General features: G+C 39.6%; 1 protein-coding gene across 1 annotated transcript in view; it reads left to right on the forward strand.

The window, feature by feature from the left end:
- LOC143370494 (phenoloxidase 1-like) overlaps nt 1-17,013 on the forward strand; it is a 76,711-nt gene that overhangs the window by 55,771 nt on the left and 3,927 nt on the right. Inside the window, exons 6-7 of the mRNA XM_076815728.1 lie at nt 1,213-1,537; nt 1,846-2,078. Of these exons, the coding sequence (XP_076671843.1) occupies nt 1,213-1,537; nt 1,846-2,078 (558 nt within the window). The remainder of the gene's footprint in view (nt 1-1,212; nt 1,538-1,845; nt 2,079-17,013) is intronic.

Consider the following 17,013-nt stretch of genomic DNA (forward strand, 5'->3'; position numbering starts at 1 on the left):
TGTTTGTAGGCGAATGAACTCCCCGTTCACCAAGCTGTAGCCGAGGTTAACAGCTGACAAAGCTGCCACGTCTGACTCCTCTCTTGGGAAACGACGAGCCACGGAGAAGCACCATGGCGTACGATTGCGACGTCTCTCGGTGGGAGACCGTGTGGTGGTTTCACCGAGCAAAAACAATCGCGAACGTGGCAAGGTTTGCATGGTCTTAGTCGAGACGCGTTATTCGGTGCGCTTCAACGATTGAAGAATCGTGGAACCGCCACATCAACCACATCTGGAAAGGTGGTACTGACGCTGCAAACCTACCAAGAGAAGATGTGGACGACTGGACAGTTCTACAACCTCCCCCAGTTCAGGCTCCTCATCCGCCGGCTGTCCCGGATGCCGGGGAACCTCCAGCGGAGCTTTCCGAAGATCGCAGCCTTCGAAGTCGGACCCCTGAGGGGGTCGATTCCAGCGAAGCTGGCTCGGACATGGACCCCAGTAAACAGGCTGATCCTGATCCCAGCTTCCAACTCTTATACCGCATGGTAACTTTAGGAGGAAAATGTTGGGTATTGTGGAGTCCCGCATGAACCTGGGTGCCGGCAGTCGCAACATGGCCGCAGGCTACCACGAGCTTTCGCGAGTACTTTGTATCCAACCTTAATATTATTAAAGTTACATGTTCAGTTCGACAGTCTCCACTGCGTGGCTTAACCGCACCTTCCTCGACTCCGTCAAGAACCTAACAGTAAGAGATGTGATATTATTCTTTGAATGGTGCGATTCTGTGTTTTGTGTGATTTCTGGGCGAATGTGTCTCGATAGCACAATGGACTACAGTGGATATAATGGAAACAAAGGGTTTTAGCGAGTAGGCAGGTCTGGTGTAATTCAACTTTAACCTTTAATTTTGGATTACGTGTCGAGGAATCGTGTGGGCATGCCAATTGTCGCAAAATTTTGTCGCAGCTTCTCTGAGGTAAGTGTTTGAATGGGGCATTGACTACCACTGCTCGACTCTTCGCCTGATGCATCCTGCGTGCACCGCTGTATGCGCGTTGCCTGCTTTCAGGTACATCTTTAAAGGCTTATAACTAATAAACGAATCCTCAACCACAATATCATCATTCTTGATTTTTGTTTTATTCTGGTGTCTAAAATCACTCCTTAAATTTATTCCCTCGTGTAGCTGAGCACCCTGCATATAAGTTTCATTTTCATTTATAGTTGGACTTCCCCGGCATTGAAATGGAGGATATTAGAGTGACAACGAATAATCAGCGCGGCGTGTTGAATACCTTCTGGACTAAAAGCGTCGTAGATTTGTCTCGGGGACTTGATTTTACTCCGCGTGGTCCAGTACTCGCTAGATTCACGCATTTAAATCATGCTGAGTATACATACACTATTGTTGTTAATAATCGCAACAATGCACCACAAAGAGGTACCGTTCGCATCTTCATTGCTCCTAAGCAAGACGAACGTGGACTACCTGTTACATTCAGACAACAAAAGAATTTAATGATTGAAATGGACAAATTCTCCGTGTTACGTATGTTATCACAAACATTAATAACATTACAACTATTTTCGTATTTATCGCAAATTATAGTTACGTTACATCTATATTTGTATTTATGAAAACATGAATTTACACGTTCCTTTTTGTGACAATAGTACAATATTTTAAGATCGTGAAGATATTAAAAACAAATTGTTGCAGATGTTTCAAAATTAATTATTGTAGCTTGTTTATTTGCTGAATAATAATTGAGAATACAACTCTCCAGTATTAAACACTAATACATTTAAGGCTAGGAGCATGTAGTATATTTAATTTGGATGTACATTTGATTGCAGTTCAGGCAGGAAAAAATACGATTGAACGTAAATCAACGGAATCCTCGGTAACTATACCTTTCGAACGAACCTTCCGTAATTTAGATGAGAACAGACCCATTGGAGGAGATGCTCTAGACCAATTCAATTTCTGTGGATGCGGATGGCCACAACATATGTTAGTGCCCAAAGGAAATAAGGAAGGCTTCCCCATGGATCTTTTTATTATGATATCTGATTACAATGGTGATGTTGTAAGTATATTTTAAAATGATTTGCGTGATTATATATCCAAAAGTGAAACAATACGTAACAATTACTGTGCACGTAACATTTCTGTTACTGTAAAAGCCCGAATATCGGTAAAACCTACGATTTACCAACCGACGCAACGTTGGTAAAAGCCCGAAATAATGTTTTCCACTGTGGAGTGTAGTACACCGCTGGGAAACTTATGAGTAGAGCAGGTTATGGGCATGAGAAGATAAAAAGATGTTTCAGAAATGGATGGTCATGCGGTTTTGAACCAGCAACTCGTGGATGGTGCGCATTCGCAAGTTGCTGGTATGCTGCCTACCTATTTACCGCTGTCGAAGGAGTATGCTTTTGAAACACATCTTTTGACGTAGAACTATTTCTGTCTCTACACCAGATACGCAAGGGCTATGGGGGGTAAATGTGAAAATTGAATTCCACGAAAAAGTGCAACTCTGTTTCGCCCCTACGGCTCGCAAACGGACAGATGTATAGAGATGATTTACCTCTGTAGCGTTAGGTAGAGGAAGGAATACAGCACTACAATTATATGAACCATTATTATCAGTTGAATCTGAGCGAGATGCAACGTCGCGAAAATTAACGAGATTTGATAGGTTGTCGAGTCGCCACGCGTTGTATTAATTGTACGTTTTATTACGTGATTCCGCCAAGAGCGGGTTAAAATGCCGGCGCACCGTGGGACGGATCGACACTTAAGTAGGCATTCACTTCATTTTTTACATATTTCATCATTTAGTGATTACTAGTTTTAGATTACAGAACTTAGATACTGATTTTATAAAAAAAATATTTTTTTTGTGAAAATAGACACTTTCATCTGGATTAGCTAGGCATAATGAGTTGGGGTACATTTCGTGACTCCAGAGTTTACCGCTGGAAAGTTTTTAGGCAATACACAAATGTATAAACTTTCTGCTTTATTATCTTATACTTAAGATAATCTAAGATTACAGGTAATGTATTGTACAATAAATACAAAAATCATTTACATCTCTGATAAGAAACTTAAATAAAATACAGAACTTGATTATGTATCTAGCAAAGATAATGTTTCTGGCCACATTTGTTTCCTCCGCTTTGTTCTTATCAATGGGATTCTTGATGTTGAAATATATGGATCGGAGCTTATTAATAAATTATTTAGAACATCTTGATTTGTCATTTTTCGGCTGCTTTTTCTTGCGTGTAATTTCCCAAAACTCGATTCCAATCACTCTCTGATTATATGCATGATTCATTCTTATTTATCTAGAGTTTCATTCATACTTTTGCATGTTTCACAACTCTACGTGCTTCACTTCCAACATATTTTATTTATTATTATTATATTTTAACATTACTCAATTAGAGTATTTTGAAGTTAAAAACATTCATTTTGCACCATTATTATTGAAAATAAAAAATTGACGCAAAAAAGTATATTTTTGCTGACTTGCACCTGTTTTTGTGCAAAAATATATCAATTTTTCAAGGGGTCGGATGGGGACGGATATAAATAATTGAATTTTGTGAAATTGAATCTGTCCAGAATTATGAGGTATGCTTGAATTTACGAACAAATACGAACGATTCTTTTAATTTAGAAAAATACGAAAATGGTAACAAAAAATCTTAATTGGGCAATAGAATATAAGTATTTATATTTTTCATTACAAGAAAAAGACTAACTAAAACTATTCCAATGTAAAAGGCTGACCATTTTCTAGAAGGGGAAATCTAAACAATTTTTAAGATTTTTTTTTAGCATATTTAACAGAGGAAGGCCAGAAAGCCTGAAATAAAGATTTCAAAAACTACTGCGAGTTATACGCAAAAAGAGCACCCGAAAAATGACAAATCAAGATGTTCTAAATAATTTATTAATAAGCCCCGATCCATATAAATATATTGAAATCAGCATCAAGAGCGCTATTATTAAAAAGAGCGACGAGAAAAAAATGATTATTGTATTTATTATACAATATATTACCTGTAATCTTAGATTATAATCAATAAATGATGAAATATGTAAAAAATGAAGTAAATGCCTACTTAAGTGTCGATCCGTCCCATTGTGCGGCGCTGGGATAGCTTGAAACTGCAACAGCAACGATCCTTTTGGGACTGGGACAATTTATTCTCAGTGGTCCAACTGGACAACTGGACGTCACAAACACTAGTAAAACACACGAGGACACGAGAACTATATTACAATGGCGCGTGGGCGCGTAGAGTCAGCGGTCGCGTGAAAAATACGGTCTGGGTTAGGTCTGGGTTCAGAATGGGGCGCAATGGGCGCAGGGAGAAATCAGTTTGTACGTGCATGTCACAGCGGAGGTGTTTTCGAACTAACGGTCACCGGGCGAGCGCTCCGAAAAGATCGTTGGCGTCAACAACACAATGTCAACGGGCCTCAGCTGACCTATCAGCTGTTGCGATTTTTTATGACCTATAAAACTGCGCAATCAAATTATTTAAAATTTGCAATATTCAAAATACAGTTTGCTGCTGGCGAACCTGATTGTGGCTATTGCAATCGTCTAGAATAAAAAACGAAAATTGTTGCTGCGTCTATATGAATGTGGTTATCGTATAAAACACAAAAATATTGAAAACCACAAAAATGGTAGCATTTCAAATGAAAGTTTTCATTTTTCGCAAAAGAATTTATTAGTTTTCTGTGTTGCAGAACTCGAATTTTCAAATAATGGATTCATTCTACTTCATATGATAACCACACTCTTATAAAACAAGAAAAATTTTACGTTTTTTGAGTCATGTTCACCAGCAACAAACTTTTTTTTCAACCCCATCTTACTACTACCGCTGTAACTTTGAACAAAATTATTATTTATTGCCTAAAAAAATTGAGCATATTCTTCGAATGTCAAGTTATTAACGTACAAAGTTTGGAATTATAACAACACAACTCACAATACTTGAAATTATAATATAAAGTAACTTAACATATTTAATAGAAATAATATGTATGAAATGCGCACGAACAAAGACATGGTGATTACGCCATAATAACTAACTCAATATATAGGGTCACCATTTTATCTTGCAACCCGCGGTCGCGCGAACAGGGAACATGGCAATATCGCCTTACGCACGCATTCCTCTACAACCATGTAGCTGTACTTCCGCCATCTATGAGCTGATGCTGATAGTGTACGGTCTTTTAGATGCCAGTAGAGAACGCAGGGTGATTTTCGTTTTCGCCAGAGGCTATTAAATTTGACGTAGCAGACGAGGAAGAAAACGGTAGCCATTTTAAGAGTGCGGTCGCACCAATCTCGTTCCACATGTAAATATCTACCTATGCCGCGGTTCAGCTGCGGTATTAGACCACGCTGACACGTTAGTGGCCCGGGTTGATGAATTTGGGGCTTTTTCGTATAACTGTTGAACTATAAAAGATATGGGAATGCAATTTGCGCCGAAAATGGAGAAAAATTATCCCCTCGTAATGATGGATAATTTAACATATTTTACGTTTACTCAATTTTTCTTTTAACAATATTTTTACCATAATTGCTACTCTACGTCATGCTTATAGCGGCTTCCATTTATGTCATTTTTGGAACGACGCTCCATTATAGTGACTTTTACACGTAGGTGGAGAAAAATCACTCCGTGCAGAGGTATAGCGTCGCGGTCAACCCTGTCGTAGCTACAATTTTTTAAATTGAAACGGGTACGAGACTAGTCGACATTGCTTTCAAACCTCGTTAAAGAAATCTGGAGTGCGAGTGAAAAACCGGTCATAAAATCGGAGCCCGCGACTCGCTTACCTGAGCCAGCAAATTCCAAATAGCTCTTTGCGACGTTAATTTAAAAGAGATCATCCTAAAATTCTTGTAGCTCGGGCATGACTGCTATCCAGCGGTCGCTGGCAGCTCCGAACGCCGGACCTGTACGAGAAGTGGCTTCTCGCATGTTCCGACATTCGATTTCTCTCACAAGCGTATAATTATACATTCCTTAAATTGATTTTGAAAATTGTAGAAAAAAATTCACACACCGCTACAAACAAAGGCTCATTCTGTTATGCGTTACATCGCGAGTAGGTATAGGAGAGTCTCCATCAGCACCACAATCAACCGAAGGCCATATACAGTAAATCCGGGTTGACTATAAATAGCTCAGGCAGACGTTGGGTCTGTCGCCTGTATCCAGTTTACACTTGGGATCATTGGAGGGTGGCGAGTGATCTGGAGCCACAATGACCCTCTGTGCAGTCGACTCCGGCAGTCTCAGGGTTCCGAGATGTTGGCCAGGCGTCCCGTGTCACCTTTTGGACGCGTTGGGCGATGTTTCGGTGACCGCCTGTTTAGCCACAAGTCATTTTAATCGAGCGCACGATTTCCAGAGTTTTCCCTCTCTATGGGGCTGGATGGGCCGTTCCTTTGGCGATGCAGCAACCAATAGGAATTTCTATATTTGTATGGTCCACCAAGGAATCAGCCTAGGAGGGAGGAGTTCTGCTTTCTTGCAAGCAAAGACTCCTTCGGGGAGTTAGACATGTTCATAATCTAGACACGGGTACATCTGAAACGCGGAGAGAATTCAGAGCTGAACGGCTTCAGTAAGTTCAATTCCGTATAGACTCACACCCACCACTTTTAGGCAAAAGTGAGGTATTACGTGAAAACTAAGAACGCTAGAAAGTTAAAATTCGTCCCAACAGATAGAGGAGAGTTGATTGAATATATCAGTGTATATAGTTATTAAATTGGACTGTTTTGAATGGTTATAAATGGCCATCAAAGTTTGAAAAAGTGTCGATGTGCATGGTTTCCACTCAATATTTTTGCATTTTTACGAAAAATTGTTTACTTAGCCCGAAAACGCTACCCAGCATCGGATTCTGTAGACATTTCTGAAGAAGAAACCATCACGGAAAAATGTCGGAACGATTTCCAACTCGAACTACTAAAGAAAATATCCATTGCCACCGTGTTCACGGTGTTTTGCCGTCTGGCGGCCATTGCGCGCCTGTCGCGAGTCGTCAGGGCCGTCATTACGCGTAATCGCCGCCGATAGTACCGTTCAGTGGGCACCGATATTCTACAGGGTGTCCGCGGGAAGACTGGACAGCTGGATATCTCCTAAAGTACTGGAGATAAAAAATTTAAAAAAATATGTAATTGAATGGTTCGAGGGGGCTAATTTATTAACCGAGACGATTTTTTTCGATTATTATTTTAAAAGATACGATGGTCAAGTTCGGTTTTTCAAACGGAACTATTTTCTTTTTTTGAACACCTGAGTTGATAGTGCGTTCCAAGACAAATTCAATAAGCTTTAATGTATACAGTTTATTTCCACTGGTTTTTAAGATATTGCGCTTGCAAAATTACTGATTTTCACTGGAAGAAAACCCTCTGGAATAGCAAGGACCGGGGTCGGTCGGTCTTACTGGCGTCACGGGTGGCATTGCCTGTTGAAACTGCTACCTACCTGCCAAAGGTCTACGACAGGGTTCGCAGGCCCAAAAGCTGGACAATTCTTTTCCGTCAGAAATGCTACTTAGGTATGTATATCTGGCGGTATCGAGAAGCGCACCGTTACTTTTATTTCGCACTTGCTTCTACGCTCGGATGGCCGGTTCTTTTGGGAGGATGCAAGTCCGATTGGTTAGGTTAGGAGGTATGGAAGTTGCTAGACTAAATTTCAACCATAGGGAGCAGATTGTATTAGAAGCAATCGGATTTGCATACCTGACAAAAGAACCGGCCATCCGAGCGTAGAAACAAGTGCGAAATAAAAGTAACGGTGCGCTTCTTGATATCGCCAGATGTACCTACCTAAATAGTATTTCTGACGGAAAAGAATTGTCCAGCATTTGGGCCTGCCATCCCTAACCCAGACCTTTGGCAGGTAGGTAGCAGTTTCAACAGGCAATGCCACCCGTGGCGCCAGTAAGACCGACCCCGGTCCTTGCTATTCCAGAGGGTTTTCTTCCAGTGAAAATCAGTAATTTTGCAAGCGCAATATCTTAAAAACCAGTGGAAATAAACTGTATACATTAAAGCTTATTGAATTTGTCTTGGAACGCACTATCAACTCAGGTGTTCAAAAAAAAAAAAAATAGTTCCGTTTGAAAAACCGAACTTGACCATCGTATCTTTTAAAATACTAATCGAAAAAAACTCGTCTCGGCTAATAAATTAGCCCCCTCGAACCATTAAATTACATATTTTTTAAAAAATTTTATCTCTAGTATTTTAGGAGATATCCAGCTGTCCAGTCTTCCCGCGGACACCCTGTATATGGATCATCCTTATTTTTTTCATGCATTCGCAGATACTATTCAGGGATTAAAACCCACTTTTCCCGATCAGTCTCTGTTTTAAACAATTTTGATCTTCAATGCATGAATACCTACGCATGACTTGTTAATATGGAACCGTATAAAAACAAAAAAATTGTTTATGAATTTACAAGATTTTTATTATTATGGTTTGATCAGGATTAGAACACTTTTCCAAATATGGTAATAGTTGAAACTCATTAAACAGTATTTGAAGGGAACGCGAAGCCTATGTAAGTATCATTTAGGCATCTTTTTTTAATAAATTCATTATTCAATATTTCTGAAACACAGTATGAGACACGAAAGTAATATAAATTTCTGAGGTTTAGTGAAGACGGAGAAGTAAGAGCTCTTTCGATATACATATAAACATCGCTTGGCATCTCTCCTCAACGCGCGATACAATCAGAGAAATAATAAGTATCTTGAAATGCTCTGGTTTCCTATACATCGGTGTTTTGCCGCCAGGCGAGCAATGGCCACCAGGCGGCAAAACACCGTGAACGCGTTGCCGATGGATATTTTCTCTACCGGTTCGAGTTAAAAACCGTTCCATCATTTTTCCTTGGTGGTTTCTTCTTCAGAAATGTCTACAGAACCAGATGCTGGTTAGCGTTTACGGGCTAGGTAAACAATTTTTCGTAAAAATGCAAAAATATTGGGTGGCAACCATGCGCATCGACACTTTTTCAAACTTTGATGGCCATTTATAACCATTCAAAACAGTCCAATTTAATAACTATATACACTGATATATTCAGCCAACTCTCCTCTATCTTTTGGCACTAATTTTAACTTTCTAGCGTTCTTAGTTTTCCCGTAATACCTCACTTTTGCCCAATATCGTGTGTTTTAAAGAAACTCATGTTTTTCAAAAGCTGAGGGTGATAGAGCAATTCTGCTTACGGATTCGTGTTCAAGGCGATAAACTCTACAAGAATCACTCAGTGGATATTGGGGAACAGAAAAAAAGTTTCATTTTGTTGGACTGTGTAATTGAATAAAAATTTAATTTCTCAATTTATAAAAGTAATAATAAGGAGACAACTAGCCTACTGTTTATCAGCACCATGAATTTTAGAAACAGCATTAAATGAAGTACCGAATAAACTGTTTGCAAAAGCTTTCACAGCAATTATGGTTAAAATATTGATAAAAGATGAATTGAGTCCGATATCTGCATTCCGACATCTTTAATAGTTCAACAGTTGTACGAAAAAGGCCCCAAATTCTTCAACCCGGGCCACTAAGACTTCAGCGTGATCTAATACCGCAGCTGGACCGTGGCATAGGTAGATATTTCCACGCGGAACGGAATCGGTGTGATCACACTAAAGGAATAGAAGGATAGGTTCCGTTCCCGAATTGAAACACACAATAACGTTCAACGTGAATCTTTTATTCAGTGACTTATATCTGCTCAAACGTTAAGACTTGTTGAGGTCAGGATGAAGACTGACTTCTGCCGGACGCACAATTTTCCGGCAAGACGCGCGCGGGTAGAAAACTCCTCCTCATTGGTTGACCCGATGCCGATGTCACCCAATCGGTATCGTTCGGACCCCTAAATCGCGTCACCTATTTCGCGCGTCTACCATAGCGGGGGTGAAATTTGGCGGGAGAAATACTTCTGGTAACGCAGCAGGATTTCCCCAGACCCCGAGGTGCGTGACATGGCCGGTCGCAGGCCGCCGGCCCCGCACCGTGGGCCCTACAGAAACTCAAGGTTTACGATACCCGCAATAACTATTGAGGCCGTAAACGAAAGTCTCTAAGAAAACATGCTTTGTTCAAATCACGAAAAGAACGGAAAGCGGCTTACTCAAAAATAGTTTTGCTGGTGCGCGTGTCATAAACCATGCCGACCATCTGTACGCCAAATGTTCATATTTTGCCGTACCGATGACCGCTACATCACATTTAAAATGGCTACCGCTTTCTTCCCCGTCTGCTGAGTCAAATTTAATAGCCTCTGGGGAAAGCCAAAAGCTCCCAACGCTCTCTACTGGCATCTAAAAGACCGTACACTTTCATCATCAACTCATAGATGGCGGAAGTATCGGCCCTGGTTGTAGTGGAATGCGTGCGTGAGGCGCTGTTATCATGTTACCTGTTTGTGCGAGCGCGGGTTGCAAGATAAAATGCTGACCCTGTATATGCATATACCTACTTACTTGTAATGATGTAGTGAGATAAGAAAGGGAGAAGACAAATGAGCTCAGATGGTGGGAAGCGCAGACTGCTCTACTTTTCTTTTCAAAAACTTCCTCACATTTGCCTTATTTTCAGAGCGTCAAATTATACAGGGAGATCCCATAATAGTGTTCAAATAGATATGCGATAATTCGGTTATTAACATAAGGATGTTTTCGTGTTACAGAAAACAAATAATTTTTTGATACATAATTACGAAACATTTTTTACTTATTTTCATGAATACTATATCTCCCTAAAGATTGGCATATCTTTTTCTACACTCTGTATACACATTAATTAATATAACTAATACTACTACTAATAATAATAGTTTATAAAATAAAAAAAAATATTGCACAGCAGATGCCACTATTTTTTTTTCCTGTGTGCAATGTTCCGCTGATTCCGAAAATAAGGTCTAAAACATATTCTATGGATACGTTGTCGAGATATCGACAGGTGAACTGTTTACCTGTCTGTCAAAACAGTGGTCCCACATAATTGCGAATATCTCGTGTTGCGAATAACCGATATGGTGGAAAATGATCTCAAATTAAAGATAATTGAATCACCAACAAATCTACCTCGCCAAATTTTCAAATCGATTGAGTAGTTCGGGTGAAATCGATGGAAATATGTGAAAAAAGTCATTTTTTTCGACCGAAATTGACATCGACTTCATTTAATCATCTGGGAAAAATCGAAATTGCAAAACTGGGCCCAGTTCCTCATTTCTTACGTTGAGTCTGCACTTTTACGAATACAACAAAGTGGTACTGAAGAAAATCTATGAATAAACACCGAAGCTAGAGGCAATTGTGTGAAAACACTGAAATTTCATTTTTTCTCGATTTTTGTGTTTTTTTTTCATTTTATTGTGCTATTTTAATTTTAATTCATTCTGTTGTGACGTTCCACTATTTTTCGCGGGGTCATAATTAGTCTTCCCCATAACTCACTCCACAACTCCACCTCTATCCCTAAAACTCAACTCTTACCCCTTTCCCCCAACCACTGGGCCATCCAGAAGATGTACCTTAGCGGTCCAAATCTCGCGATGGTCAAGTACGAAAACCCCTTCCTCTCTTCGCCCTACGAGGCACGATCTCCTCCCTCGCATCTGAATCAAAACAAGCCCCTCGTTCCAAAAACCCTCCTAAATCAAGAGCACGACTCACTCCCCAAAACCCATCTTAAATCGAGACCACGTCTCACCCCCTGTCTAAGACCCACCAAATCAAAGCCACTCTCACCCCTTTCCATCCAAAACACCAAAATCCATCCAACGGGTTGAGTACCCCCTTTTCGGTGCCCCAAATAAGAACCCCTGATATTCTATTGCGACGCATATTTAGCGCATGAGTCATCAATACTTTTCAATTATATAACGCACATTTTGCACGTGAGTCATGGTGCATACCGCGCATACCCCTCATACCTGATATTCCGGAGTACTACATAAATACAAGGGAACCAGCGCCCGGAGCTCACTTAACTTTTGGTACAAACCAACCCCAGAACTTCATTGTTCACGTCAGCGATTATACAGTATATCAGAGTCAGTGCTACCTTGTGCAGAAGGGACCATTAATCTACGGCATCTACTGTAAGTGATTATAATTACTTATTGCACCGGTGTATGTCATCTCCATTTATATTATTTCCTATTGCTTACGCTTTTCATATTTTACATTATTGCTTATTGCATTTCTATTCTATCTATTGCTAATGCTTATTGATTTATATATTGCTGTTGCTTATCATTTATATACATGTTTATATGCCAATGCTTAACGTCCTACACATTATTATATTAACTTTATCGCTATCGCATTAATAGTGGAAGGCATATTCTTGTGCGTTCTACTAAAGGCTGCCATTCCAATAGGCAGCTGGCGACTACGGCTGGCGACTGCGCCACTAGTGTAAGGGAGAAAACAGATACATACTTCTCCCTTACACTAGTGGCGCAGTCGCCAGCCGCCCATTGGAACGGCAGCCTTAAATAAACGCTCTTGTCTTAAATAACGTTTCAAATTATTGTATTGATCCTTCGGTTACGGAGATCCGAAATAATAATAAGCCATTGCAACAGCTGATCTCGCTTCGCGAACACGAGGAGTTCTTATAGTGTTTACAAGGTTTACTTTCGCTTAGGTCTTGCAGGACCGTATGGCTAAACATATTTCAAAGAAATATTACGTGTTGCTTCTTATTTCAATGCAGCGGTAAATCTAATTACCAAGCATTTAAATACTAACCATCTGTGATCTAACGACTGTCACCCTGGTGCGCGATTATTGCTTAAGCTTCCCCGGTTACCTTGTGCTACGAAGCTCGTCTTTGTGCCTAAATTCCCATCTCCTCTAGTGCTACGAAGCTTGCCTTCGTGCCTAACTTCCAAATCACTTAGTGCTACGAAACACGCTTTCGTGCCTAACGTTCTCGTACAATCCCACATTGTCATTGTCCCAAACACCGCGTTCCGGAACATGACACTGTAGATTTTTTCAAGTATTTTGTTAATAGATGTGTGTTTTAGAAATAGTTCTGGCTCCTTTTTTTGTCTTTTGTTTGTTGTGGGATTCGTTTCTCTCATGAGGAACCAAATACAATCTCCCACCATTGTCTCATCCCAAAATCCATGATACCACTGCTCAATACCCTTCACATTCTGATGGAATCTCTCTCCGTGTTCGTCATTTACTTACGACACTAAGATTTTACGGAAAAAAATTCGAGTGAGAATACAAGGAATGGATTTTCAGAGACATATTTATGGCCGCTGGAGAAAAAAATGAAAGCCATACAATAGAAAATGAATTGCGAGTGGATATATATAAAAAAAATATGTTAAACGATTTTATTAAAAATGCTCCAGGATTTTATTTAAAGTGAAAAAAAAACACCATCGAAATTGAAATACAGGAAAATAATTATTTTTAAGTTTTTAGTGCATTTTTACTATTTTTGAAACACACACATATTAACAAAATACTTGAAAAAATGTACAGAATAAATTAAAATTGAAGTAACACAATAAAATGAAAGAAATCACAAATACCGAGAAAAAAATGAAATTTTAGTGTTTTCACACAATTGTCTCTTCGGTGTTTATCCGTAGATTTTCTTCAGTAGCACCTTGTTTTCTTCGTAAAAGTGCAGACTCAACGTAAGAAATGAGAAACTGGGGCCAGTTTTGCGATTACCATTTTCCCCAAATGATTAAATAAATTGTCGACGTCAATTTCGGCCGAAAAAAATGACTCTTTCACATATTTCCATCGATTTCACCCGAACTACTGAACCGATTTGAAAATTTGGTGAGGTAGATTTGTTGGTGATTTAATTATCTTTATTTGAGATAATTTTCGACCAAATAAGTCTTTCGCGGCACGAGATATTCGCAATTATGTGGGACCACCGTTTTGACAGACAGGTAAAAAGTTCACTTGTCGATATCTCGAAAACGTACCTATAGAATAAGATTTAGACCTCATTTTCGGAATCAGCGTACCATTTTACATAAGAAAAAAATAGTGGCATCTGCTGCGCAAAATGACTGTAAACTAGTGTAATTTATCATGCTAATTAATTCTGATATAGTTATGTGCACGGTCAAAAATTATGAATTCTTTGTTTAAAATGACTTTTGATAAATGAACGACTTTTCCGAATTGTAGAGAATTCTTTCATTCTCTTCTCTTTCCTCCGTTTCTTCCCCCATGCCTTTTGTATATGATTTCATATAAACACGAATAAAATCCATAAACATTAGGGTGGGGTGAAGAAAACTCTTTTTCGATGATCAAATTCTAATAGTGCGGAAAAGTTTCCTAGTTGGCCCAATAAAACGTGTGAAAAGTTTCAGCTCCACCGAATAATTTTTTCTGTGTGCAACAAAGTTCTTAACTTTCAAAATTTTAGTAAAAAACTTAAGGAAGTTCCACTTTCTTCCATTAGTGGATTCTACCGTCTTTTTATAGTTACTATATTTGTTGCGTAAATGAAGCAAATAAACATCCATGGCTAGTTTCCACAAGGTACTGGTGGAAGGGAAATTGATAAACCGGCAAATAATTAAAAGGATGAATGGGCAGCAGGATTTTTAAGAAAGCCTGAAGGTGGAAAGAATAGGGAAATGAAGGGGGATGCGGAGGGGAAGAAGGAGGAAAGGTGCTCTTCTGGAATATTGCGGAGATAAAAGGAAAAGACAAAGAAGTATGGAAGTACGTGGAGGATTTTGATTTTATAGGGCTAGTGGAGACATGGGCAGAGAAGAAGGCTTGGAAAAATATTAAAGGTACAATGCCCACTGTGTTTAAATGGAGGTGTATACCGGCAAAAAATGAAGAAGCGAGGTAGAGCAAGAAGAGGGATAATGACGGGAGTGAGGAAAGGATGTGAGGTGCAGGGAGAAGACACAGAAACGGAGGGAGCGGTACAAAGGAGAATAAAGTTAGGGAAGAAGGTGTGGAAAGTGTGGACGGTTTATGCCAAAGATGGGGTAGAAAAATTAATAAAAGATTTAGATAGCGCAGTAGAGAGAGAGCGGCAGGGAAAGGTGGTATCGGAACAGCGGAGGAGGAGACAGGCGTAATAGGGGAGAGAAAATCAAAAAGCAAGGAAGGAGAAAGACTAATACAGTTTGTTCGGGACAGGGGGTTGCACATATTGAACGGAACATGCACGAGAACAAAGCAAGAGAATTCACGTTTATAGGAAAGCAGGATGCCTCAATAATAAATTATGTATTGGTAAATACGGAAGGGTGGAAGGAAATAAAAAAGTTCGATGTAGGAGAGAGAGAACGGAATTAGACTACGCACCGTTGAAAGTGGAAGTAGTAGAGAAGCTTTACAAGGGAGGTGTAAGCACCACAGACGGAAAAGGAAATTATTATATGGGACCGGGAAGCCATAGAAGAGTACAGGGAAAAGTCAAAGAAATGCGTATACAGAGAGGATGGATTAGAGAAAAGGTGGGAGGAAATGTAACAAGAAGTGATTAGCACTATGAGTAGGAAGAGAATGAAAGGGAAGACAGGGGGGATCGGGCGAACAGCATGGTGGAATGGAGAGTGCAAGAGAGTGTTTAAAAAGTGGAAGAGAGCCAAGGGAGATAGGGATGAATCCATAAAGGCCAAAACAGAGCTAAATGATTTAATAGTAAGGAAGATCAAGAAAAGCTGAGAAAGGACCTTAGAAGAAATTAAAATGATAAAGTCAGAGACGCCAAAATGGGCGTACATAAATAGGGGAAGAAGGAAAGGAAGAGTAGGAGGGCCGGGAATACAATTAGAAGAATGGTATAGAATATTTTTTTTGAAAAACTAGACGGAGAGAATAAGAAACCAGAGGGGATAAGGCAGGGGACATAGGGGAAGAGTGAGGAAGAAAACGAAGAGGACGAAATAGAACAGGCAGAAATAGAGACGCAAATCAGGAAACTGAAGAAGAAAAACTGTTACTCTTTACTTATTATTGTTGTAGGCATTCTTTTTTTTACTTACGTTTTCAAGCTGCAGGTGAATTTCCGACAAGGGTGAGTTTTAGTTACTTTATTGGTGATTATTAATTTTCAAATTTAATGCAGGCTATGGCTTATTTCCGGCGATAATTCTTAAAATTTCCGTACCTAAATATTTCTTAGGGGTTTTTAAACAGACTTATTCGTTATCAGCAACAGTGTTGGCCTGATTGAATTATGGATTTTTATCACAATAACCAACTACCATCACTTTTCGTTCATTTCCTGTTACATTACCTTTTCATGGCTACGTTATTAACACAAGGAAATTTACGTATTCCTTATCCTCCCACTTCAAATAATTATTATTTTCGATTCTTCTACAAAAAACCTTTGTATTCGTATTTTTACGTTACACATGAATTTCATCCATTTATCCTTTATTCATTATTCACTTTAAATGACAAACAAACCATGACAAAATGTTCGATTTTATTTGTTGCGTCATTTTCATTTGCCATTCTACGCAAATTCCTTCGATGCATGCCGAGTTGCTTGTTCGTAGTCGTAGCGCGGCCCAGCGCGCGACCTCGCTAGCGCGGGAGCTCCCGCGCAAGGCTCGCGCTCTGATTGGTGGGTGCTTTTTGTTAATATCTCGTTAACGAAACCTCGGAGAACATTTTCGCAAAGGAAAAAGTTGTTTGCAATTACCCCTTGAGTTACCCCCTTCAAGGAACCGCAGCATATTTTTAACCCCCTTTATATACGTCTCTAAAGTGAACTCGGCCGCTACCGTTTCCGGAGTGGTTCCCGATGCTCTTGACGGAGTTCTATTCTATGGTTCTGTAGACCTTGCCTTCGCTAAGCGGTTAACCTGCTACCTACTAATAAGAACAACGCTTGAAACCTCCGCGAAAACAGAGTTCTCAACCTCACAAGTGATA

Source organism: Andrena cerasifolii, chromosome 6 (genome assembly GCF_050908995.1).
Source record: "Andrena cerasifolii isolate SP2316 chromosome 6, iyAndCera1_principal, whole genome shotgun sequence".
In the NCBI taxonomy this organism is placed as follows: domain Eukaryota; kingdom Metazoa; phylum Arthropoda; class Insecta; order Hymenoptera; family Andrenidae; genus Andrena; species Andrena cerasifolii.